Source organism: Lepisosteus platostomus, chromosome 12 (genome assembly GCF_059453375.1).
Source record: "Lepisosteus platostomus isolate fLepPlt1 chromosome 12, fLepPlt1.hap1, whole genome shotgun sequence".
NCBI lineage: Eukaryota > Metazoa > Chordata > Actinopteri > Semionotiformes > Lepisosteidae > Lepisosteus > Lepisosteus platostomus.
Window position 1 is genome coordinate 10,207,858 of NC_142622.1, and position 26,701 is coordinate 10,234,558.

Below are 26,701 nucleotides of genomic sequence, written 5' to 3' on the forward strand. Positions count from 1 at the left end.
TATTCTGTATCGTTCTTTGGTTTTGATTAAGTGGAAGTGGTACTAACAAAATCTCTGATCACTAGATGGCATATTGTGCTGCATTGCAGGAGATCCTATTCTGCTATAAAGCCGCATCATGAGAGAAAAAATTCCTGTCTCAGCATCTACCTTATATTCCGCCAAGTATAATTAAAATGAAAAAGAGTGATTCACTCAGAAAGTGCTGAGAATGCTGATCATTCTTCCACTGACTTATCTGCTCAAATCATAAGAAAGACATACAATCAAAAATATTTTACTAATACACGTTTTGGGAAACATTTGAAAATTCTTGATGTTACTGTATTATCAGAGTAAATATAAATGCTCTTTTTAACTTGGGGTATGTCTAAAACCTTACTCTTTTAAAAATGGTTTGGGTAGAGGCACTGAAATCTGAATAGGCAGATATCTTCAGAATGCTTTTTAAGAGGCTACATAACAAGTTATAAATTATAATGTCTTCCAAGAGACTAAATTTATTCCTAAACCTACAATAAACCTAACCATAGCACCAAACCTTAAACACCTTCCACTCTTTTGCCAGTGTTATTAAGACTAATGTATCAGGTTATGTCCCTTGGAACAATATTCTTAAAGGGTTATGACAATTGTTCTAATATTTTATGTAGCCTCTAGGGAGGATTACACAGGGTACCTGAGGCCTAATTCATAACATTTGCACATGTTATGTAATTAATCAATCTTTATAACACCCTTAAAAAATTTCAAGTACTGTATAGCAGGGCAGTGGTTATATGCCACAGAGAAAAGGGGAGAAACTGAATCCCTGGGGGTCAAAGGCTCAGTGACGTCCTCCCCTCTAGGTAATGGGTCTCGTGAACCTTCATGAAAAGCAGGTTGCAGATTGTGAGTTAGTCCTAAGGTGTTTCATCCAGGGCGACACTGATCGAAAAGGAATTTGATTGTTATCAAAATCTGATCTTGTCAAGGGTCTGTTATTCAGAGTCGAATCTAAATCCTTCCATCGCCATAATTGTAATTGTAGGCCACAAGGCTGGGATCCAGACCATGGAGTGATAAAAAACGGAAAAATGTATGAGTGTGACCAGATAAAGAAAACTGGGGTTGAAAAAAACCTGTAGCAGAACACGTTTTTTGATATGAGAAAGGCATGTACCTGTTTCACCTGCCTTGGAAGAAGCCACTTTAGTCTGGCAATATTTTATAACTGGGAAAAAGACACTCTAGACATTTTTTTTTTGTCTCAAATAAAATGTTAGGATAACATTTTGCATGCAAGTTATGTTTTGTACATTTGGTGCCAAGATTATAACCTTTATTGAGACCTGAAAACATCAGGTTGTCTTCCCTAAGGCCAGAATCTCTGTTTTATCTCTACAAGGCAGGATGATAGATTATTAATGGATAAGGTGTCAAATGGATTTATAAATAAATACGGTTGTTTGTCATGGGTATAACAGTGAAAGGTATGTCTTTGAATAATGTCCCCTAGAGGAGACATGTGTAATGAGAAGAGTATGGGTCCAAGCTCAGTGCCTGGATGGACTCCACGCATTACCTGTGATAAATGTGAGTGATTATTTTTGTTAGGTTACATTTAAAACAGGAAAGGACATGGCTTGAGTGTACAATTAGGGTCTCTTGGCAGTCGATCAATATTCAGGGGTCATTGGTATTAAAACTGCACTCAAGACTAGAGGAACATCATGATCTGTGTAGAAGACAAAAGGAAATCATGTACTCCTCTGATTAAAGTTGTTTCACTTCTATGGGTGGCTCAAAAACCATCCACAGAAATGAAATGTTCAGATAATTTGAGGTAAGGAAATTATATTGTTGCAACATCTGTTTCTAAGATTTTAGTTGTATATGGGAGATTTAAAACAGGGCTATAATGTAATGAGGTAGTGGCTTTAACTGCACGATTTACTGAAGCTTAATCATTGCCTGAAAACTGAGGTATTAATTGTAATCAATATGGGAAAAAACAACTGTTGAGATTGCATCTTTTTAATAGACTAGTTTTTTTACAGGGTCTAATGCACATGCTGTTACTTTTGGTTTTACTCAACTTCAGTATTTGCAGATACAGTACTTCATTCAGCTCTTTCCTGGAACGAGCTGGTGACAGGAATAGATTCAGGGATGGTAGAGTTTCTGATGGCGAATGCTCCAATTTGCTTGTTGATGTCAGATTGTATTTCTGTGTGGGTCTATCGCTGTTGAATAGTGGCCTGACCATGTGGAAGAAGTACATGTTTTGAAGGAGCCATGGAGTATATGTTCCATTCATAGAGAAGTGATGTTTTAATAAGTGCTGAAAATTCCTTATGGCTAACTGGAAGAAAATAAATAATTCTGCAGGGATACACTATTTCTTGTCTCTATCTTATCCTGTTACTCTTGGATAACCTAACTTACCTACTGAGATAATTTAGTTGATAAATGATCTTTTAAAATATCCATGCATTTAATTTTTCAAAGGCAAAAGTACTCTTTTTCCTCTTTTTTTAGTACTCTAGCATTTCCCTGCCAATTTTAATACTGTAGAATTCCATGTTATATATCACTTTCAAAAATCTTTGTTAGAAAATATTTCATTTTTTTATTAGGATATGGTTATTTATTATCATTTGCTATTTATACAATGTTACTTTTTTATTAGCCACCTGACTGATTTGATGTAATGATAGATAAACACAAATTTTAACTATTCTTTGTTGAATCTGTTGTTGTGCAAATTATATTAGTTACTTTCTTTGATAAGTAGGCATAAAAACCTTTTTTAGTTTTATATATATTAAATGGTTCATAAATTCCACTGGAGTGTTTTTGCTATGGGTATTTGTCGAGTAATTCACTCTGATGTCCATTCGTAGTTCTTTAAACATTTTTATCCTATCTCCTAGACAAGGTTTTTGTAATTCAGGATTAGCCTAATTAATGTTACATATTTAACTTGTTACTTGTTAACAACATATACTGTAGCATATGCTTAATTTACAGTCTGGAGAACAGTTTGTTTTTCCTTGAGTTGATATCGGAGGTCTCTGTGTAGTCATGGCACCCAAGATGTGTTCATCTGCACAGCACAAGTGCCAGTGATCAGCAAAGAGGGTCTACAGATGTATTTTCTTTGTGAAATTGTTCCCCTTAACTGTTTCCACACACTGTCAATAAGAAGTGTTAAGCTAAGTGTGCCATGAATCGTAAAGAGTTTGGAACTAACAAAAACTGTTTTTTAACAATCTGTGATATTTCACACTCCAATGGCTTTCCTGTATGTATTGCACGAGGAGTTAAGCATACGAGACCACCTACAGTAGCCACAGGAAATTAGGCCCTAAGCCTAAGGGTTAAGCCACATTTTCTTGTACCTAACCCCATAGTAAGAAGTTAACCAAGGAGCAGCTAGAAAGGTGGACATTGGATTGAGGTGTGATGTAGGGATGCAGAAATGAATATAAGGTAGAGAGAGGCTTACTATGGTATTCATATTTTTTATAAAGTGATGTCATGGAGAATTACAAGTTACTGTAGACTAGCAAAAGTGAGGTAGATCTTGCATTCAGTCATTCCTCCTCAACATTCATTACAAACTCCATTTCTTGTCTTCATCGACTTTATATCATATACAGGTATATATAAAATATTTATATTTTAGACTGCTTTGTTACTTTGATTTGAACTGATACAGCACACAGTAATTGTAATTGTGTTAAGTCAAAATTCTCTAGATTTATCACATTCACACATTACATTTTAGTGACTTTTATTTTTTTCTGCTGTATTTTAACAGGGTTAAAGCGCTTAATTTACAGTCTTCCATTATGGCAGGGCAACATCTCTTTGTCATTATTAATGTTATTTAAAAGAGGAGGAATGTGATTTATGTTAGAGTGTTTTTTGTGGTTGAAATGTATACTATGATGCAATATATTCACATGAAATGGCTGGTTCTGACATTGCGATTCCATGAGTGTGTAGAACTGCTACTTTTTATCTGTCTATTGATGGCAAGAAATTGATTAACGTAACACCCTTTGTGATCAAAGCCAGACCCAGCAATTCATCTTCACGGCAGATCTGGGTGCCTGTTCATTTTATCTCTAATTAATCCTCAAGGAACCTTTTACTAAGACATCGCAAGTCATGGCACAGGAATGGGCAATTCACTATGTATTTTGACAGAGCACTCCATATAAACTCTTTATCGTGCAGTGTAATATCTTAGAACTTGTCAGATTAGAGAATGTCAATACTTATGCCTGCAGAATCTGTAGTTGAAGGTATTATATAAGAACTTTTGTTATAGTTTGATTCTGTCAAATTACACTGCCACCACACAGCATAACCTGACGACGAAGATTTTAAGTAGATAAAATAAATTGTTTTATAATAAGTGAAATAAAATGTTCAGTTTGTACTTATTGCACATTGAATGGTTATGTGAATCTATGCTACATTCAATTGATTCAGTAGGTTCCAGTCCAGGTTATGGGGGAAACCTGTGTCTCCTGAAATAAGGAATTCTAAACTCAAAACAAAACAAAAACCTGTAGTCATAGTAAGATATAGTGAGGCTGTAGCTCACTGTATCCCTCTAAAGATAAAACAGTTGCTGAAAATGGATGAAAGTTTGCAACTCAAATAAGAACTAACACTTTGGAAGAATGCTTACATAAAAACACACAGTATATCCAATGTACAAAATGTTGATCATTTCCATTGCATGTTTGTCATATACAGTACATTAAACACATCCCCGTAAGAGATGTAGGGTTTTCTATTAACTTAGAGCAGCAGGGATTTTTGTTTTAGTTCTTTCTTTAAGATTCCATTTTAAGGTAATTCCTGGCAATCTGCAGTCTGTAAGCTCCTTCATCGGACCTCTGCCCTCCATGCATAGCGTACAGTACATGAAAAATACAATTTCTGATGTTATTGGTTGGACTGTTGGTTGGAATTTAAGACTTCACTTTAAGTCTTAATTTTAAAAAGTCTTAGGAAATATGTGAAAAGTCTACAAAACAACACCTTCACAACAATATACATCATATGATATATATATATATGTTATGGACATTATATATGTACAGTATCTGATAAAATATATTAAGATGAATACATAATATAGTGAATATTATGTTATTGTTATTTAAATTATTATAAATTATTTTTTAAATTATATTATGTTATTTTGGCATAGTTTAACTGAATGTGTTCAAAAGTATATTCAAATATATACCCACACATTTTTCAATATGCATTATCTCCATAAGAGATTCCTTTAAATTTTGATTAAATATAATACTGTAGTTTTGCATGATTATGTCTTTCACAGCTTGGAGACAGTTATCTTGAAATCACTAACCAAAGCTCTAAGTAAAATAAGAAGGGTACATTTTCAATTACAGTACACAGACTGTTTTGCTGGCCCATCAACTCTATATCACATAATACAGTATATAATGTCATTGAATATCATTGCGAGTTAAATTCACCCTATTGGTTCTCTGTGGATATTTTTATATACTGTATTGTTGTTTGACTGCAATGCATCTTTTTTCTCTCTTGTTATTTTACATACTTGCCACACAAACACTATCAAAACCAGTTGCATAAGAATGCAGCATGTACAGTAGGGCTCTAAGGAAGTGTATTGGGAAAACAAAATACTAGATGATGTGCAGATCAAATGAAAATTTGAGACAGCCTGCAAACTGCAGATTGAAAGTCGAATGCTTGTCAGTGTCTTTATTTTTTATACATTTTTGTTTCTTCTCAGTGGAAATTGTGTTTATAATCCATGACATGCCAGTTGTGTATACCTATAATTTAATCCTTGACCAATTCTGTCCTTCACTTTGTCAAATTAATTATTTGCTAATGTGGACCTTTTTAATGTTTCTACCCAGTCTTACCAGTATTGCACAGTACTTTAAAGATGCTTATGCAATGTGATGGGCATGAAGAGAGCATAAAGTCCTTCTGGGATTAAAATTTCAGTTTGTCCTTTGTTAGTTCTACTTGTGGGCAGTCAACCAGAGTCAGTGGAATATTTGCAATTTTTGTTATTTCTTTTCTTATTGATACTGATTAAGATTTTATTTGAATGTACTGTATGACCCTGGACAAACGGGCATATCCTTCAGTCATGAGGCAATACCCACTGATGGACCTAGTTTTACAACTTCCCCATCCATCTCTTCTTTTAAATCTCATTTGAAAACATTTTTTACTTATTTTAATCAAACTGTCTGTTTTCTCTGAAAAGGCATTAAATGTGGTGATATTTGACATAACTACTGCAGACATTAGTATACAGTAGTTCTGTTTTGTTAGAAAAGGAACACTTCAACTGGGGAGCAGCATTCATGTACAGTACGTTTCCAGTAAAGAAACACATGAAGATTAATTCCATGATGGGGAGTACAAAGAACAAACAACTTTTTGATGCCTTCTTCAGGTCTAAGGAAGATAGCAGGGAACTATAACGCATAGTAGAGTACATTGAGTGGTCTGTAGGTGGTTTTATTCTGAAAAAATAGGAAAATTCTTCTATATCATCACTGTCTCCTTGTAAATGTTCTTTTACCTCCTAGACAAAATGTTTTTTTCTATTACATACATCAGAATACAGTATGACCCCTGCTCTGAAGTGTTTGAGAATACAGAAAAAATAAATTGCTGTCATTGCTTTCTAGAAATGACCTTTTATAGTTTTATCTCCGTTATTACAGAGTGCCTTGGTGGTGTAAGAAAAAGAAAAAAGTCATGGATGCCATGGAGTTGACATAGCCAAGTTACTCTTGTGAACAAAACCATTTAAGTATTTTATTTGCATTATTAAACATTATTATATTATACAAGTATTTGGAAACTAGCACATACCAAACCCTTTCTAAAAAAAATACACAGTCTAAAACTAATCAAAGATTTAAAAGTTATAGTGCCCATCAAAATGTAAATAATGTCATTGATAGTTGCCTTTTGTTCCTAGAACATTATATGAAACATTGACTCTTAATGTATTTCTAGCTTGTCAAATGACTCATTTGTCCTCAGAATGCCTATATTATGGTAGTCCGGATTTGAACTACCCACGTTTATGAATGGCTCTGTCCTATCTAGTTCAGTGTAACTCATCCTGCTGTGGGAATATATTTTGATTTTCTATTTTAGTCCAAATCCATGAATGAGTAGGAAGACATGGAGCACATCATGTACAGCTGAAACATGTTTTTATACAGTATACCGGGTAAAGCATTCCCATTTATTTTAATTTATAGGCCTAGTGTAATAATAGATTCTTTCTTTTCTTGCCTTTCCTGAGTTTTTGTCACGTGCGGGTCTATGTATACTGTACATGAATATTCACATGATTTATCACAGATAATTATGATTATAATGTTTTTGTTCTATTTAGGCTTATATTGCTTGTTATAAGATGCATACAGACACTTGTAAGAAAAAGCTGATCTTTTTCTGATTTTTTTCAAATGTGATTTTTAAAGAAATGGATGATTTTCAGCAAGAAACAAATAATCAAACCATGTTGCTTTGCTGTTCCTTTGGATATTTACTTTTTCTCTGAGGTGCAGTATGACTCGCCCTTCTGCTCACTTGACAGAAAAGTCCATTGTGTTTGTGACAATAAAATACAGAATATATCAAAATAATATATTCTAAGTTAGAAAAAAAAACAGCACATTGAAGCACATTGGACCAAAATCAAACTGTTGCGAAGAATTAAAACATTACTTGATTGCAATAACCTTTTCAATGTTGAGTAATTCCGTGAAATTCTAGACAACATTAAACATACTCTCTAAAGCTTCAAACCATGCCTCTAAATACTCTCAATATAAGATATGGTAAAGATAAAGAGATGAAACGTACATTACAGAGTATGTATCGCTAATAAATACAGATGGGTACTAAAACTTATGGATTTTGTATAACACCCACAGAAGAATGTTATCAAAAACACTCTGGAAAGCCTCTTCAGAGCTATGTTAGCAGACAGCTCAATCTGTACCTCACATTTTATCATTCTACTGTACATTAGCCTTGTGTTTACCTTTGGGACTAGTCCAGGTCATGGCTCCAGCAGAGCTGTTCCAGTAAGATGTGAGTCTTTTCTCTATCTTCTCATCAAACTGCCATGATATATGTGGCAGTTTTTAAATACAGCATTAAGAAGTGCTGCTCAATTCTTTCAGGTTGATCTCTTCTCTCTCTTTTTTTATCTAACACTATTTTACATTTAAACCTGTGAATATACACACAAGTTTTAATGTAAATAATTAAGGTTGTGTGGTCTTGTAAGCAGCAGAGACTGAGAGCTGAGCTATAGGTTTTTTTTTTACGTTTAAGGTTAACAACTGTAGCCCATTCAGAGGTTTCACCCTGGAAAGAATATCCCTGAAATAAATCACCTGGTTCTAGAATATTCAGAAATTCTCTGCAGACATTAATGCTCATTATTGAAAGATACTGTACATCTATTTTTATTAGCGCATTGCTATGGTGATATACTGTACAGTACGTTCAAAGTGTGAAATGTAGTTTGGTGAATTTTTGAATGAGAAAAGCTAAGGAGTCTTCTGCCCCCTTCAATCCCACCAGCTCTTGTTTTGAACACCTCAAAGCAAATGTAATGTCAGAAATGTCAAATGTAGTCCTGCTCACCTATCGCGTGGCACCTCAGTATAGTGAGTACAACTTGTGTTGCACGCACAAGTGTATTATGCATTCTTGTTGTGGTTTGTTATTTTTATTTGAGCTACACTTACACAAATTCCAATTGGGTTGGCATTTAATTTAATTGAGATTAATGAAGGAGCTAGTCAGTGGGGGATGGAGGTTACTTATCGTAAAGGTTTAAATATCAGAGGGTTTGAGCACATCTGAGTCTTTTATTATTTCACACACTGCAATCATCAACAATTTTACTGTACACGGAGCTTTATTTCATAACTGCTGAGCAGAATCTACGTGATTTGCATGTCTAGGTGAAAAAACACTGTGCACACTACACCAGCTGGTTTGAGTGGTAGTCGTATTCTTGAGGGCTCTTCAGCCAGGAAAGCATGTGATCTTTTGCAGTGACATTCCAAGTGCACATGGAAGCCCATCACAGCAGAAGTGAATCAGAAAGGCCATTTGTCAAGATCGGTATCACAGGCTGCAGGACTCGCAATATAAACAAATGGGAAAACTCCATTAAGCTCTGTTTATACGTTAAGGAATTGGGAAAATGCGTTCACCATCCAGAGATTTTCATCCATCAAAGAAAAAACCCTTCCACCATGTGACGCACTTTCTAATTCTCAGTACACAATGAAAAGCCATGAAAGGAGTATTGAAATAATTTCTCTACCTACTCATACACTTTGCACTGGGACATGATGAATAGTTTACATTTGTGCTTAGTGGAATCCTTAGAATGCAGTTACACTTTCAGTGTCTGTCTCATAGCATCATGTGTGCGCCTTTCTTCTTCTCACTGGCAATAGCCAGTGCATCCATTCTGTCACACTGGGGACTGCTCTCATCACTTACATTGAATGAACTGTTGCTTACTAAATTGAGTGCATTTACCCACTCCCTCAGTTTCCCAAACATACAAGTCTGCTTTCTCATCACACTGAACCTACAGTACATTTCTACTAAAAATGTCATTCTTAAGATTAACTGCTTGTGGCATTATGTACGATGGACCTTAATCAGTGCCGGTTATAAGCTTTTAAAAGATGGCTGCTGTATGTAATATTGCTCCTTCATTCTACAAAAGTGGTGATGATGACTTATTCATTATGATTTTCATCATTCTAAGACTAACATTGGAAAGGAGAGCAATATAATAGTTATGACTTCGCTGTCTCAAGATCTGTGGAGGGGACAATACAAGCAAGTAGCTGTTTTGTGTAATGTCACTCGTATATTTGGCAGAAAATGCTCATTATCACACTAAGAACATAAGAAGGAGGAGAAGAAAAAAGAGAAGAGCATTAGAATATCTAGTCCATTTGGGAATATACTATTTTATATAACAGGAACAAACAACAATAATAGATGTACTGTAGTTTTTCTTGTATTACATATGGGTTAACTGAAGTTGCTTCTAATTATCAGTTTGTGAATTGAGAGAATTGCCTAAGGAAGAACTTATACACTATATTCTGGTACTAAAACAAAAGATTAACAGATGAAGCAGGAAAACATTTCTGTAGAGTAGCTCCTGACTACTTCTCTCTTAGCTGAATGTTTGGTTTCTGGAGGTTGTTTTGGTCTAATTGTATTTTTAGTTGTCCTTGTATGAGGAACATGCGAAGCTCCAAAACAAATTGCAGTGGCTGCTTGTAAATTACTGTTAAGATATGTTCCCCTTGAGTGTGCATTTAAGGTTAAAAAAGAGGTGAGTTCAAGTATTTTCTGGAACCTTTGCTACCTTGCACTACTTCAGTAGATTTGACAAGCACCAGGCCCCTGCTGGAAGAATTTCTCTGATGAATGGAGGCAAACATTTCCTCTCTTTCTAGGTCTGGATTGTTGCATTCAGACCTGTATATGTTAGGGATCACCATAATATCACCTGGGACATTACCATTGCTGTTTTTCACATTGTCTTTTGTTTTAAACAGATTTCGGGGGTGTTTCTGTTTTGTTTATACGTTTATACTTCAAAATGTATTTATTTCATGTGACTTCACCAGATGTGTGCCCTGTTTGATTTAATATGAACGGGAGTCATGCATCCAGTAAAATCCCATGGAATATAAGAGCTTGAATATTTGCCATTTCTTACCTGAAAGCATGATATTCCAACAACTAAATGTTACCACAGTACATATTTCCCACACTCAGTTTTGACAGTATATACTGTATATTACATACTTAACAACTGTGTATTAAGGTTAGTCATATATTCTGTGTTTTAATACTGATGTCAAAGCATTGTTGCATGCGGAGCAATTTAGGATTTTGTTGTGTAAGAGCGTCATTGTGCATTAAAAAAGAGAGGCACTAGCCGAACACTAGAATCACAATTGGTAAATAAGAAGTAAAGCTCGTTCAGTGCTGTTGTGGCATGTAGTAATTCTTTACTTCTTGTGAAGAAAAGGAGTAGGGGTGAAAACTGAATTCTTAAGTATAAAATTAACACCCTGTGTAGCTGGTAATTACTTGTTTTTCTTGTTTCGACTAGCATTTAATCACTATGATTTATCGTCCTTCCTGTAAGCAAGCTTCACATTGTCTGTGGACAAGAAATATTATATATCTCCAAATTACATAAAATATTTAATCATAATTTTTATTTTACTTCTTTGAAATTAGATGATTCTAGGGTTGTCTAAACTCACTATCCATGGCTGTGTGATTTGTTTGATAAGTATCCAATGATACGTCTGTTTAGCATAGTTCTGGGTGTAGTGGAAAATCACATTGAAAAAGTATGTTCTGCTCATGCCTGGTTTCCTCGGCTCTAATACAGTATGTCTCTGTGGCAATGGAGGTAAACAGAGGGGGGTCCCTTTTAGAATACTTATGAACCCAGCTCTCTTTAAACTTAATTTTCAAAGCTCGCTACTTCCTTCTCCCTAGAGGTATTAAAATTGGGACTTCAAATGAGACAAGTCTCCTCTGTCTTTAGAACCATCTACAACTGAGAATATATTTTTAACAATATTCTTATTAGAAGTAATTCTGTGTTTTTCTTATTGAGTAAAGCACATATAATGCTGCATTTAAAAACTGGGTTCTACTTTTACTCCAATGTGAACATTTACTTATCTGATCTGCTGTGTGCATAATGTTTACAGTAGAAAGCACAAAATAATGTCCATTGTGTTTTTAATCTCTGCTTTCAATTTCCTATCTTGTTTTTGGTCCTCATATAATTCATGTAATTAGCCTACTGGTAAACGTCATATACAGATATCATTTGCACGCATTGTACTGTTGGCTCTCTAAGTCTGCACTGTATACATGCCTCAAAGGGAGGAAGTGAATTTGGTTTTATTAAGGTCATGCTTGCTTTATAAAGTTTAGCAACTCGGTTAGCCTGTGGGGGAAAATGTCACCAGGAATAAACTTTGTTCACAGAAGGATAACGAATAATTTTTCCCTGTAGTTCTCATTTAAAAAGAATTGGAAAGGTGAAGGATTTTTTTTTTCAGTCTAAAGCCATTATTGATGAAGGTGTCAAGCTTTATAAATTGTTGTGAAAATTGGCGACATTCCTTCTGTGAAAAAACTGTAGAACATCACATTCTAGCAAATTTTAACACATTTTTAACACATAGAATAGTTGGCCATTTCATTCAATGATACTGCTATTTTTCTAAACTGAATGGAGGTTTGTAACAAACCTGCCAAATCAGAACATTTTGTATTCTGTTTCTTTTCATTGAGAAATATGTGCTGAATTTGTCCAACCCTTGCTTATGAATAGAGCTAAGAGCATAAGAGCCTAATCTTCAGTATGTTTTGCTAAAGCTGATTGTTTTAGCCAAAGTTATTTGTTTGTGTATTTCATAGAAATACCCTGAATGTGTCACAGGCACACCAAGGTAATGGTTTCATGTACAGCTGATGTTTTTTCTCGAAGACAAACAGCTGTTTGTTGCCATAGAAACTAAACCTAAGTTCCGTTTCACCTTTTGTTTACAATGAAAAACATGCAGAATGTTCCAGGTGTTGAAAAATAACCAAGAAAAAAACTCCACCTTTTGCTATAATAAGGCTGCAATTTCTCAAAATAAATGTACCGTGGCGTTGAACAGTAGGATAAAAGACAGTTTGTACAGAAGTTGTTGTACAAACTAGGACTAGGGGCAGCACAGTGGTTAAGTGGTGAGCCTTGCTGCCTCTCAGTATTAGGGCACTGGGTTCAGTTCTGGACCTGGGGTGCAATCTGCTTGGAGTTTGTTCTCTCTGTGTTCACATGAGTTTCCTCTGGGTGCTCTGGTTTCCTCCCACAGTGCAAAGGGATAGGCTTCAGCTCCCCTGTGGCCCTGTATTGCTTATAGCACTCAGAAAATGCTTGAATGGAACTATTATTAATACTTACTTTTGCAGGCACAACTTTCTAAGATGTTTTTTTGGTATTTTTGTAGATTAAATTTCTTTTTATTCGAAAGTATTTTTATAGTTCACAACTGATTTTTTTTTTCAAACGTGTCCTGTAGTGTACATTTTGTACCACAATAATCTCATTGCCATAAGTGAGTTCAGTGAAAATGAAAAATTCTATGAAAGTATTTTGCTCCCTCAAAGAAAGAAATCTGAGTAAATGCTGCAACCCTTTCCACATCTCTAAGCTTCTATTTATCAGTGAGTTTATGGAGAGCAGCTGTAAACGAAATGGCAAGAAGGGAAACAACTTTACTCAAAGATGCTGAAATGAAGAAAAAAAAATGGGTTCTGTGAACACGATAACAGTGAGTGACTGTTGGGCTGCCTGTTGCTGATCAATCATTAGTGAGGGGATGCAGGAAGCTGTCAACACTCCTAATTGCGCCCTGCGATGTAGCTGCTGTCATTTGAGTCTTGCAAGAGAGATAGCTCAGGCAGCGTAGCAGTGGAAGAATAAAGAGGTATCTGTGAGCAGAGCTCTGTGTTCTGGAGAATGATTCTGTGTGCTTGCCTGCAGAGCGCCGTCTCATTGGCTGACACAGAAGAAGCAATAGTCCAGTCAGCATGTCTACCCCCCCCTTGCTGAAGCAAAGAGGAAGGTACAGAGAGAAAGAGCTGAGTGCCAGAACCAGCAAAGACTAGCTGCCTTGACAAGACATCCAAGCATTGCTCTTCTTTCAGATAGAAATAGGTTTGGATTTGTGATAATAATTTGTTATAGATGTTGATTTCCACACAATTTGGACAGAAGACATGCAGCGTCTACTGTGTGGGCTCTTAACTGTGACGCCGACCATTTAAAGCCCAGTCGCACCTTCGCAGCGTGCTGCCACTGAGTCTCAGCTGAGCATCCCTGGAAAAACTCCCCCACCGCCACGCCTGCGAGCTGCAACAACGCCCCGCATTGTTTTGAGAGCGAAAGGAAGGCCGGTCGAAATGGGCAGGCAGGGACACGATGCCAGCGCTGCCAACCCCAGCATGCGCATGCAGCGCTCTCAGAGCCGGATGAGCCTCTCGGCGTCGTTTGAGGCACTGGCCGTCTATTTTCCTTGCATGAACTCCTTTGACGAGGATGACGGAGGTAAGACGGTTTTGCCTACAGAAAGAGCTCCAGTGTTTGAAAAGCAGTCGCTTACTGCTTTGCAAGGGAGCTGCAGAGAGATATTCATTGCAAATTATGTCTGCGTTAATCCTAAGTAAGAGAGCAGATAAAATTCACAAATACCCAATGAGTATTTGAGGTGATCTGTGTCCAGCATCATGTTTTCAGTGAATCCATGTATGGAAATGTGTGTCAGTCAGAATGCTTAATGTATTTTTATTAGTGTAATACTCACTGTGTAAATTTATTAACCAAAGGCCGGGTCAACTAAAATACTTTAAGGTATGCTGTATAATGCATATTTAAATATAGTTGACTTCAGGACATTTGTCATTTTTATTTAGGCCTCTTAATAAGTGGAATTAAAAATGAAAATAGTAATTTAATAATAAATTGAATAATCTTTTGGCAAAGTTCAGAAATAGAGATGGTTTGCATAAAAAGTCCTCCACTACTAGTGCAATATGCCAGTATCTTACCTGAGACTCAGGAAGCGTATGAAATTCATTACAACATTTACTTTACTTGGTCCGCTACCCAAGATCTTAAGGGGCTCTGTACTGTGAATTCCCAAATGATCTGATTAACGTCGGAGCCTCAGCAGTTCATTAATTATGCAGCAAAAGACCTTTTAGTTTTTTCATTACCGTCTGCCTTGGGAAGCAATAAGAAAATCGGCAAGAATTGCTTTGCTTGCACTGTTTGAGCAACTCGACATTCCTTGATTGCCTATAACCATTCTGCAAAAGTAATTTTAATCAGAAAGCACAGGGCTTTATGGCTTTTATGTGGCAGAGTCTTGGCCACCCTGACTTATTCAATTGGAGAAGAGTAAGCAAGATGAAACTTTGCTTTGCTGTCTACCTTTTTTTCTCCGTGCCTGTGTCTGATACTCAGCTCCTCAGACAAGCTTGACTGGCTGTAGCTGATGTGTTCTTATACTCTAAAATACTCTGTATACTCTGAAATTTAGTATAGATGCAGTATGAGTGTGTATTTGAAGAGTGGTAGGGCAGATCTTAATTAAGAGAAAGTGTGTCTAATACTGAGCCTTTACAAATCCGCTCTAAGACTATAAGACTCTCTTCAATAACAATCAATGACACCTTTGTGTGCAAGTTTATCCACACTACAGAATACTTGGTTAAAGTCACTGTTTTTTTGGTCTATGAACCTTGCTATCAATTCTATGAAAACAGGCTTACGTCCAAGTAATATATCCGATATAAAGAAATTGTTCCAGTTTTTCATGTTGTAGATACAAAATGAAAATACTACCATTTTGAACACAAACATAAACACAATCAACTAACTTGTGACAAAACAAGAAGCTAATAAAAATTTGGTGTCACAAACAAACACCAACTCATGAACACAACCTTTGACCTCTGCTCTTGTTGTGAAAGCAACTGCAAATAATGAGAATACATACTGTATCAGCTCATAGATATCAACAGTTTAAAAGGTCTGAGAATTAATTCTCAAACCCTAGTATGGCATTAATTATTTTGGTTTTCAGTTTCATTTCTGAACTCTAGTATATAATCTATTTAAAAACAGAATCAGTAAAGTCCTCCCATCTGTCCATGTATCACCAAATGCAGGGTTTATTGGCTGAGGGGGAGCCAGAGTCTATCTCAGCAAGCAAGAGGCACAACGATACACCCTGGACAGGGCGTCAGTCCATCACAGGACACACACAGACACGCACACCAATTTGAAAGGAAACCCATGAGAGCACTGGGAGAGCATACGGTACAAACTCCACCCACATTTCATCCCAGAAATTGAACTCAGGACCCAAGCGCTGTGAGGCAGCTATGCTAACCACTGCACTGTCACTGTCACTGAAATCCGTGTTCGATCTTGTAGAAGACCCTATGCGATGCGGTAAGAGCTGGAGAAAACAGGAGGCGTGGTAAAAAGGAACACACAGGGGTTTAATAGTGCCCAAAATAATAGTGACAGTCCGTGAGACAGTGTATGGGGAAGACAAAACGGCATCCAAATCCAAACAGGTCCAAGGGCAGGTCAAAGCACAGTCCGAGAGTCCATCAACTAGAAATCCATCCTGGGATGCGACAAAGTTAAAATCCCCGGGAGGGGGGGAGCACACGGACAAACGAAACATGGAGGTCCAAGGGTGACGGGGCGAGATCCTCCAGACCCCGGGCTCAGGAAGCGGGAGGTGTCGGGGATGAGGCCTATGCCCTCAGGAGACGGACGTAGGGTTTCCTGGTGCTAGGCGGGCCTCGCGACATCTTACCCTAATGATGAGCCCCGAGGACTGGAGGAGCTGGTCTTTAAATAATAACACTAAAAGGGTACACCTGGAGAGCTTAATCACACGAACAATAATGGGAGAAGTGGAGCGCCCTCTAGGGACGGATGTCGGGCGTGACATGCACCACTGTGCCACCCCAGTAAAGAAGATTCTAGTACAGTATATCAAAGTTTAGATACATTTCAGTGACCGTCATTTTTATCTTAACGCTCCTAAATGCCAGCTCCATGGACAAGCATTTTCGTCTGGAAGAAAAACTCCACTTGAACATGAAATGACTTGAATTCTAAACTAGCAGCTCTAAAAGTAAATGCGTAATTTATTCGTCACAGATCTTTTAAATTTTCTCCATCCCCAAGCAAATGACTGCAAGGACAAGAAACAGTTCAATAGAAGCTCGAATTTAAAATGATTGTCCTTGCAAATGGCTCATCTTTGAAAGCACTTGTAATTCTAAACCATTTTTATTGCTAATCTTGAGTTAGCTGTAAAGTAATATTCTGAACTTATATAAAAACACGTTGCAAATTAATTTACAAATATCACGCTAACGACTGGAATGTACTTCATAAAAAGCCAGGAATACGGTACACCTCAGTTGTGTTAATTAATTAACATAAACTCTTTGTGTTGAAATGTATTTATTGTCCTTGATTTATACAAGAAAATATTTAGGTGTGATTTCTATTGTATTTGAATTTAGAAACCTGATTGTTTTTTTAATATAGAATCCATTGTAAAGGGGGGAGCGGGGTTGAGAAAAGAAGAAGTTAAGGTAATTGAAAAAATACGCTTTGCTTAATGAAACATTAATTTAAATATAATTTCTGTGAAGGTGTTACAACTCAGTTTTCAGAAAGTGGCTCATTGACAGTTCAGTGATGATTTTAAGTCCAAGCATAGTTGAGTTTCATCAGTCAAGTTGTATTTTTAGGTGATAGATTTCATTACTGAGATTATTTCACTAATTTAGATCGTTTTCTGTTCTTCCAACAACGAGTAGTGGTGCTATGAACAGTCAGTGGCATTAGATAATGATGTGAGAATAGGTATTTTGACATGTTCTGAATAAATGTTAATTTTGAAGAGTATACAGGAATGTACAGTAGATGGTTCAAACAAAACCAGCATTTACACAAAGCCCATTAAGGTACACAAATGTACCTTAAAGTACATTTTATTCAATTTAGTGAAAAGAAAGTAATTTTAGGACATGAATAACTAAAATCCAGATGATTAATACACATTGATTAAAGTACGGTCTTAAACCCGCAACGATATAAGCTGTAATTCAAAAAGTTTATTTTTTTGAATAAATTAACTGTCAAATGTAAATTCTATCCATAGATTTTTACAGATTTAAAGTTGAAAATTTGAGATTGCACTTCCATAAATCCTCGTCCTGCAAATGAGCTAGTTCATGTTTCAATTGTGCTCGATTAGGTACAGCAAAGTGTGGAAGTATAAGCTTCAAAGCGTGTCAGGAAAAAATGACAACCACTTTTTCTTTGTTAAACCTTCGCTGCCTGCATCTGGAGGATTGTTTCTTAAATTAACTTATTTTAGTTACATGTATTGAACAGGGACAATACAGGGCTCTTTGGCTGCACCAGGGCTAACTAAATGCTTCATTCTCAGTGTATTTTGCAAATAAAGACTATTCGTACAACACTTAATTTCTTCCATGCTTTTCAGGTATAATTCTCAAGGCGGGTCACGTAGGGCATTAATGCATTACTTTCCTTCTGTAAATGCTGCTCATAGAAATAGTATATTTTTTTTTCTTTACAATATTTTCAGTAAGAGCTCCATTATTAAAATAATACCTTCTGCATAAACTTAAATATTAGATAGACATATTTCAGGAAGTCTTTTTGATGTAGAACGCAAAGTGGTCAGGTAATGGGATGCAACTATGGAAGAAAACTGGCATTTTTTCATTGTTTTCTAGCAAACCTGACTTTCATTTATTTTGTCCTTTAGTTATTTCTTTGGATGTTACAGCTGCTCAGCTGTAGCATAAAGTCCAGTGCTTGCAGAGTTCTGTGTGGGAAGTCTCCATTTATGCAGAGACAAAAAAACATGAATTGGTTTACCCCTGTCAAGTGTATTCCATGTACTGTATTCATCCTGCAAGGATTATTACTCATTCCAGATCACTGCTTCATTTCCAGTGCCATGCTGACGTTAGAAATAGCTCGACAAGTTTGTGCCCGTGCTTGTGTCTTTAGCCCGGGCCTGTCGCATTGCTTGTATCTGGATCACAAGCAGGTTCAGTAGAAGACGTCAGCAGTCACTTTACGTCACCAGATGGGTACTAGAGCATTTTCAATGGTCTGACTGGATGAAAAAATAAAACCACTGTACAGTCCACCCCCTGACAGCTCCATATTTCTGGGGCCACCGAGGTATCATAACTCTGAACACGATGATCTTTTTCATTCAAAACAATATTCTTTTGCTGGAATATTGATATCGAGTCTGAACTAAAAAGGTGCAGGGCTGCCTTTGAACGCTAAGGCTAGTCTATCTATTAATGTTAATAAAAAATTGATCATTTTTGCCATGTGTATGCTAATTACAGTTCTTTTTGGGCTGTCAGTCCCTTAAAATTAAAACTTTTTTGTGAGTAGTTTTCATTTGATTACATCATGATGGATGTAACAATAAATGTACTGTATGTAACAATAAATACTGTAACAGTACAAATACAGCAAGAAATACAGTGGATGGCATTTTAAGGAATAATTATTTGCATTCTCCATTTGTACTTTTTTTTGCTAGTTACTCAGAGCTTAACATTTAATGTTTTGCTTGTATTTATTCTGACTGTATATTTTCGATTTTATATTAAATTGTTCTTTCTTCAGAAGCAGGATGTAATTGCAGAGCTTGGCTGAATGTAATCATCTCAGAAATGCCAATGATTTGTAAGGAAGAGGGAAAGGACTATACAGCTTGTTTTAACACACTGATCCCCAATCCTGGTCCTGGTGAACCTCACACCTGCTGGTTTTCGTTCCTTCCCACCTTAATTAGATAATTGAAGCCTTACTTGATCTAAAAATCTATTTCAGTTTAATATTTGCATTTTTTTTTGTCATCACAACTTTGGGATTTATTTCCACTAATGCAATACAGTGGATAAAGCTCTAACATGTTTAATCTTATTATTAAGCCAGTGAAGGGTTTGAGTGGAACAAAGGGAACTGAAGGCGTGGCTGGAACAAACCAACAGGTGTGTAGGTCACCAGGACCAGGGCTGGGAACCACTGTTTTAATCGGGCCCAGAGCAATGGAAAGGAAACCAAAGAGTGATTTCTTGCTGTTTTCGGTGTGGTGGTTGTTTTTGTTTTGTTTTTCCCCAGCATTCTTTGGAACAAAGAGGCAGATCCAGACGGGAGAGGTGGAAGACAACTGGGTGAACAAGGTCGGATTCATATTTCTCTTGCTCTTTGTTTGTCCAACAGAAGCAGGGGGGAAGAAGCTGCGCAGCACCATTCAGAGGAGTACAGAGACGGGCCTTGCAGTGGAGATGAGGAGCCGGATGACTCGGCAAGCCAGCCGGGAATCGACCGACGGCAGCATGAACAGCTACAGCTCAGAGGGAAAGTAAGCGAGGCTCTCCCGGATGCTTAAAAACGCCGTCACGTCGCCGACTTTAGTCCTGCAAGGTCTCCAGCTGTGCCCACAACAAAACTTTTAAATTATACATACACTATATATTCTTCAGTATGATTCTTAACTTCAGCCAAAAGCTTCTCCACAAAAAACATTGGTAGGCCAGACAAACAAACAGAACAGGAAATTATCCAGGAAAAAAGCAAGATGAAAAGCAACTATTCCACAAGCTTTTGAGTCCGGCTATTGTGTCTCACAGTTACGATCTACACATTTTCAAAATATCATAAGCACAACCCTTCTTTGGAGAAAGTGCCCCTATGAATTTAGCCTAAATCTGTGTTGCCGCTGAGAACTTCGTAGTAGCTGGGCTTTGGTGAATATGGGTATCAGGTAATAGAGGTGTTAATTGCAACTGTTTTCTCCCCCCCCAGTCTCATTTTCCCAGGGGTGCGACTTGCGTCAGATAGTCAGTTCAGTGACTTTCTCGATGGCCTGGGCCCTGCTCAGCTCGTTGGCCGACAGACGTTGGCCACTCCATCTATGGGTGAGCAGTGCTTGTTGTCTTTATTCTTACTTTCCAGTAATTGACATATATAATATAGATAATGAAACTGGTCTTTGTAGGTTTGTGGGGTTTCATTTAGGTTCACATAGACAGAGGCAGTCCTGAAAGTCATATGTTTTGAGGGATCCTACATATGCACTTGGGAAGCAATTTGCACAGTTTTTTAAGAAACCAAAATGCAACTCAACTCTATTTCCATTCTTGTTTTAGCTTAGTAATTCTCTGGCAAACATAGGCTTAAGTAAAACTCAACACAGTTTAACCTCAAGTATGGTTCAGTACTTTTTTATATTTGAATTTTGTGCTGCTTATAAAAAATGCTGTAGCAAAATGCTTAGCTTTTAAACATAATTTTATGTATTCAACTTTTAACACCTTTTAATTGCCTCTGAACCAGACTGAAGGTTGGGAAACATCTTCATTTGAAGTGATTAATATATGTTAATTGGCTATTTGTTTGTGTGTGCAAATCTTCAAATTAAAGCAGCCTAAAATCACTTAATTTAGTCATAATGAAAAAATGCCATTTAGCCTACTGAATATTTATTGAGGACTCACATTGTCTGAAGCATATTTAATTTGCAAGTTTTAATGCTGTGTGGTTATGTTAAAAAAGTTTAAAATAAATAAATAAAACTTTGGAACACTCGTGTTGAATAATAAACAGGTTAAAATCAGTAAACTAACCAAAATATAGACATTGAAAAGTACCAAGTCAAACACCCAGGCAAAATTTTATATTTGTGTACATCTGTTGTTCAAATATTATACTATATGTAAAAATATATATTTTTTAAATTGGTACGCATATTCATCTTTTGTATTTTTTTGTATACAAGTGATGATGCTATTTATATGTAATGTCATAGATTAGTAATTTTATAGAATCTTAATAATGTTGTGCACTCAGATACTTTTATAAGAATATCATCTCTTCTGAGTGAGAATGCACTTTGACCCTATCTGTGTCTTTACTGAGACATTCACATTCATCTGTGTTATCGATAAGGAAATGGAGTAGTGTAGACCATGAGCACTTCTTTATTAGCTCCAAGAGTTAGTCAATACACTTTTTGTATGGTTTTAGGTGACATCCAGATTGGAATGATGGACAAGAAAGGTCAGCTAGAAGTTGAAGTAATCCGAGCTCGTGGCCTTGTGGGAAAACCAGGCTCTAAGGCACTGCCAGGTGAGGATCTGAGTTGCATGTACAGTAACATCACTTAAAAAACTGGAAAGAAAGGTTTGCGAGTCTTGAACCACTAAAGCCAAAATAAACAATCCTCAAGAACTGCTTTTCCATGGGATATAGTGGGTGCCAAATTGGAATTATATCTGGATAAATAGATTAATTAGAATCTAGCCTTGACGGGTCTCCCTGTTGGTTTCCCTGCCCCTCCCTAAGACACACTCTAAGATTGATTGGCTGTTCCAGACTGTCCCTTTCCCTGTTACCCTGCATTGGGCTTGGTTGGATGGGAAGGGACCTCTGTCAGTCCTGCCTCCAACCCTGAGCTTCCAGGATCCTCAGGAAGGATAGGTAGCTTCAGGTTAATGGTTGGCTTTTTTTCTGTAACTGTATATCTCTTGGTTCTTCAGTAGCAACTTCCTGAAACAAAACAAACGGCAGAAGTACCAGTAAATGCAAAAAAATACAAGAATTGAAACAAAAGAACAAGGTGGTTTATGCATATTTTATATCGGCCTATCTCTGAAGTGCAGTGGTGGATTGTGTTGGCCATATTGACCTCCTTACTCCTTCAAATGCTTCCGGTTTACATACTGATGCTGCAGCCTTTATTTTATTGAAGCCTTTTCATTATAATAAAAAACAAGTTTCTACCGTCCATTAGGAAGCTTATGTCTAGTAAATGTACTTTCTCTCTTGAAAGCACCCTATGTTAAGGTATACCTGTTGGACAATGGAGTCTGCATAGCCAAAAAGAAAACAAAAGTAGCAAGAAAAACGTTGGACCCCCTTTACCAGCAGCAACTCTCGTTTGAAGAAAGTCCAACAGGAAAAGTTCTCCAGGTACGTTACAGAGCTAAAGTCACTTATACATACTTGAAAAGTAAATTAACGACTCTTGATGGGTTCAAAACCAATCACCTAAAACAATGCGTGGCATAAATTGAGGTACAAAACTATAGTCTGACACTTAACATAAGCACATAAACATGACACTTTGGGTAGACTGCTGTTTGCTTTATCAGCTTTACAACTAAATTAAATAAAGTATGAGTAAGCCCGAATAAACCAGGGTAGCAATGTGCCAAGATGCATTTTGGTTAGCAGTTTTAGTTTGTTCACAGTATTTAAGGTGTTTCTTCCAGTGATGACATAGTCTCATCTTGATAACCGTGTGTATAAGACGTTTAACACGATAAACACACATCTTCTTTTTTCTGCCTTTTTTTTTGTAGATTATTGTGTGGGGTGACTATGGACGCATGGATCATAAATCCTTTATGGGAGCTGCTCAGATACTTTTAGACGAGCTCGACTTGTCCAACATGGTGATTGGCTGGTTCAAGCTCTTTCCCCCTTCCTCATTGGTGGACCCAACCTTGGCACCTTTGACTAGAAGAGCTTCCCAGTCATCGCTTGACAGTTCCTCCGGACCTTATGCTCGTTCATAGCAGTGCAAGGAAAATAGCATTGTTGTAGCAACCAGCGTTCAAGTTAACAGTCTTAACAGGTCACGTGCCCTGGTTACACTGCATGCTTAATGTTGTGTCTTCTGAGCCCGTTTCTAGGGATGCAAAAGTGGTCCTGTGTTTTCAACGAATGTTGCACACATTGTGCGCACAGAAGCCCTCTGGGGAGAAACAGGTGGAAGCTGTAAAGAACGTCAGCACGTGGAATTCAGTGACTCTAGGTTTTCATCCACTTTGAAGCCATGGAAAAAAGAAATGAGAATCAATTGATGAATTCAACAGAAGCCCCTTTTTTAAACCCATGTCATGATTTTTGCGTTGTTGTTGTTCTTGTGCCCTTCTGGGTCACAATCCTCCTTAACCGGAAGCTTGGCTACGCCACTCCAACGAACCCAGCTGCAGACGTGGAGACTTGAGGACAGTTAAAGGAGACTAAGGGACGTCTGTGCATTCATGAAGAAAGAACGACACCAGATAAACCTCCAGCCCAACCCACCGATAACTCCAGGATATGCTCAGAATTACAGCGGATCTCGAAAGACAATTTTCAGAAAAAAAAAATGGCAATACAGATGTGGCTACACCCCATGCTCCAGAATATATTTACACCAGAACCCACAATGAAATGAACTTTTATGATCTAGCATATTAATTTCTCTGTTGATATATTGTATGAAATTTAAAAGAAAAAAAAAGATTTTTTTTGCATGGACACAAGTTTAGCAGAACTTACAAAAAAAAACTCTTAAAATTATTTTCTTGAGGCTGCAACTTGCAAAAAAAGAAAAGAAAAAAACAAACGGATCAGCCATTTTCAACAATTTATATTATTTTTAAAAAATAAATTTCACTAGTGCATGGTTTTCAAGGGGAGTGAATGCAACAGTGTGATTAAAAAAAGACTCCATGTTTATCATCCTTTAGACCATACATTAGTCTGTATTTTTACGGACATTCATTTAAGAAAAGCTAGGAAGAATACTTTCTAGAAAATATTAAATTAACAAGACCTGTTTATGTGACAAAGAGAAGATTAAAATAAATGTAAAGTATTTATTTCATTGTAAAGGCGCAAGCCTTATAAAGATGAACATTATGTGCAAATTGTACACTTTTTCTCTTTATCCCTCTTCCTAGGGTGACCATAGTACTCTTCATTGCTACCTTTGTCTAATTCTCCTCTTATGCCCCATGTTTACAGAGCTGTAGATTATTCTACAATTCTGTATTGTTTATCTCTATTTTTTTATTTTATTTGTTTAACAAGCATGTTGAAAAGGGTTTTTGCAACATGGCTTGGGCACACCTTATAGTAACTCAGCATGTTTTGATAAAGAAGATATTTGGAATTTTTGCAGTTTCTTGTACAGTGCATGTAAACTAAGTTACTTTTCTCCCTCACCTTAAATTGAATTCTACAGCAAATTAGAGACTGGGCTTTGACGGCCACTGTTAAAACGTTTGATGAAACATTCCACCTCCCAGCGTCATGTTTTATTTCTGAAAGAAAATTAAAAAAAAACATTTTATATATAAAGGAGGTTGAATAGCAAAATATTTAAGGTTGCAAGTATATTTTATTTTACTATTGTTACAAAGAAAAGTGAAACAAGCAAAAAAAGCAGCCCATAAACTCGCACTGTAAAAAGTAGTCTACTCTTGAAAGCAACAGCAAAGGTTACATCTGTAACAATCTTTTGCTGTACAGTTCAATTTTACAGGCACTATTTGTGACTCAGTGAATGAATCACACAGTATGTAGGAATGGAAAGTTGCCACGCTATATGAATTTTTAGTTCTTTCTTGTTTTCAGAAAATAAACATCATTTACTATATTTTTGTTAGTTTATTTACATGCCAAGACCAACTACCAAATACTGAGAGATTATGTGCTTTGCACAAATGGGAAGTAGTTTAGTTTAGAGTTAAGTCTAAAGGTTGAAAAGGTTTTTAAAGATGAAACAAGGTATTCTTCTTTTTAAAAAGGTTTCCTTCTGACATTACCATATGCAATCATTTTTGTTACGGTAACTATATGTGTTTCAAGTGAAATGTCCCATGTTCAAATTTAAATAAGCAACACTGCTGTTCTGAAAACAAAAGAGTCTTTTGAAGATAAAGACACACATTATCTACATTTTGGAATGCCTTTTTTCTGGTTTAATGTGTTCATCCCAAGGCTATATATTGGTAAAGTATGGTTGAGATTTCTGAGCATTATTTTTCAAATTAAAAATAAAAATAGAAGTTACACAGACAGTAAAGTACCAGCAAACCAAGACAAAATAAATACTATAGCATTAACCCTTAGTTATTTTTTAAATTATCTGAACTACTACTGTGAGGTACAAGTTATTTTACCAACACTTGTGCATATTTTTCAGTCATATATATATAAGTATATATGGATATGATTTTCATATGCATACAGTATGAAGAAATGCAGAGTATGGAAGATTTGTACATACTTATCATTATGCAGTATTTATTTAAAAACTTGATGTATTTTTTTTTATTTTTCACATAATGTCCTCAACGCTATGATTTAGTCATGTAAATGTCACAGCTCCAGTGAGCACAGCTGTCTTGTACATAGTACAAAATAACCGAGGAAAAGCTATATTTGGAAATGGGGCACTTCAGGCCTTCATGTGACTTTAACATAAATACAAAAAAACAGCATAAAAAACATTAAAAAGTAATTCTGGTAATGGTATTTAACACTGATAATAAAAACAAATCTTTACATAAGTTTGGAATGGTGTTTGATTTTGTTTGCTTTTTTCGGCTAGCTCTTTCAGTTAAAAGGACTTTATTTTGGATTTTACTTTTGTTTTACATATTTAAGTTGTGAATGTGTTTCCAATGCGGAGAGATCGAAGAGACCAGCGAACACCTTTCCAAGTTTCTTGTACTCGACAGCTGTCCATTTGCCATTAGGTTCTACTCATTCACTGAAACCATTTTAAGAAGTGAATTATTTGGCTGTTTGCACTGTCATGCTTCTGTTACTCCTTTGTCTAAGATTGCCACCCAACTAAGTGAATCTTGATCTCCATCTTAAAATCATTGCACAGTTAACAAATTTGGATTTGAATGTTGGTTCTCTGGTGTTAGCAGGTCTCTTATGCTCTTGTTTTTCCTAGCCAGCAGCTAAAACCATCTTTATGTTGAAATTGTCACATTCAGCAATCAAAAACACATTTATTTTTCACCACTCTTTCGTATTTTTCAAGGTTTTGAAAAATTCACAAAAGGAGATACCCACATGTTTACATAGTAAAAGGCCAATGTAATTATTCAGGTGAGTCTGTCCGGA

The 26,701-nt window shown here is 36.4% G+C and overlaps 1 protein-coding gene across 43 annotated transcripts in view; it reads left to right on the forward strand.

Moving 5' to 3' along the window:
* rims2a (regulating synaptic membrane exocytosis 2a) overlaps window positions 1-26,133 on the forward strand; it is a 267,753-nt gene extending 241,620 nt beyond the window's left edge. For 42 of the 43 annotated variants that reach the window (XM_088600907.1, XM_088600866.1, XM_088600868.1 and 39 more), the window contains 5 exons: window positions 20,006-20,147; window positions 20,591-20,703; window positions 21,812-21,913; window positions 22,617-22,756; window positions 23,149-26,133. In XM_088600907.1, the coding sequence (XP_088457033.1) occupies window positions 20,006-20,147; window positions 20,591-20,703; window positions 21,812-21,913; window positions 22,617-22,756; window positions 23,149-23,364 (713 nt within the window). In that variant the 3' untranslated portion in view covers window positions 23,365-26,133. Of the gene's footprint in view, window positions 1-13,741; window positions 14,231-20,005; window positions 20,148-20,590; window positions 20,704-21,811; window positions 21,914-22,616; window positions 22,757-23,148 lie in introns of those variants that run through there. The other variant, XM_088600906.1, reaches the window with a different exon arrangement.
* The last annotated feature ends 568 nt before the right edge of the window (window positions 26,134-26,701 follow it).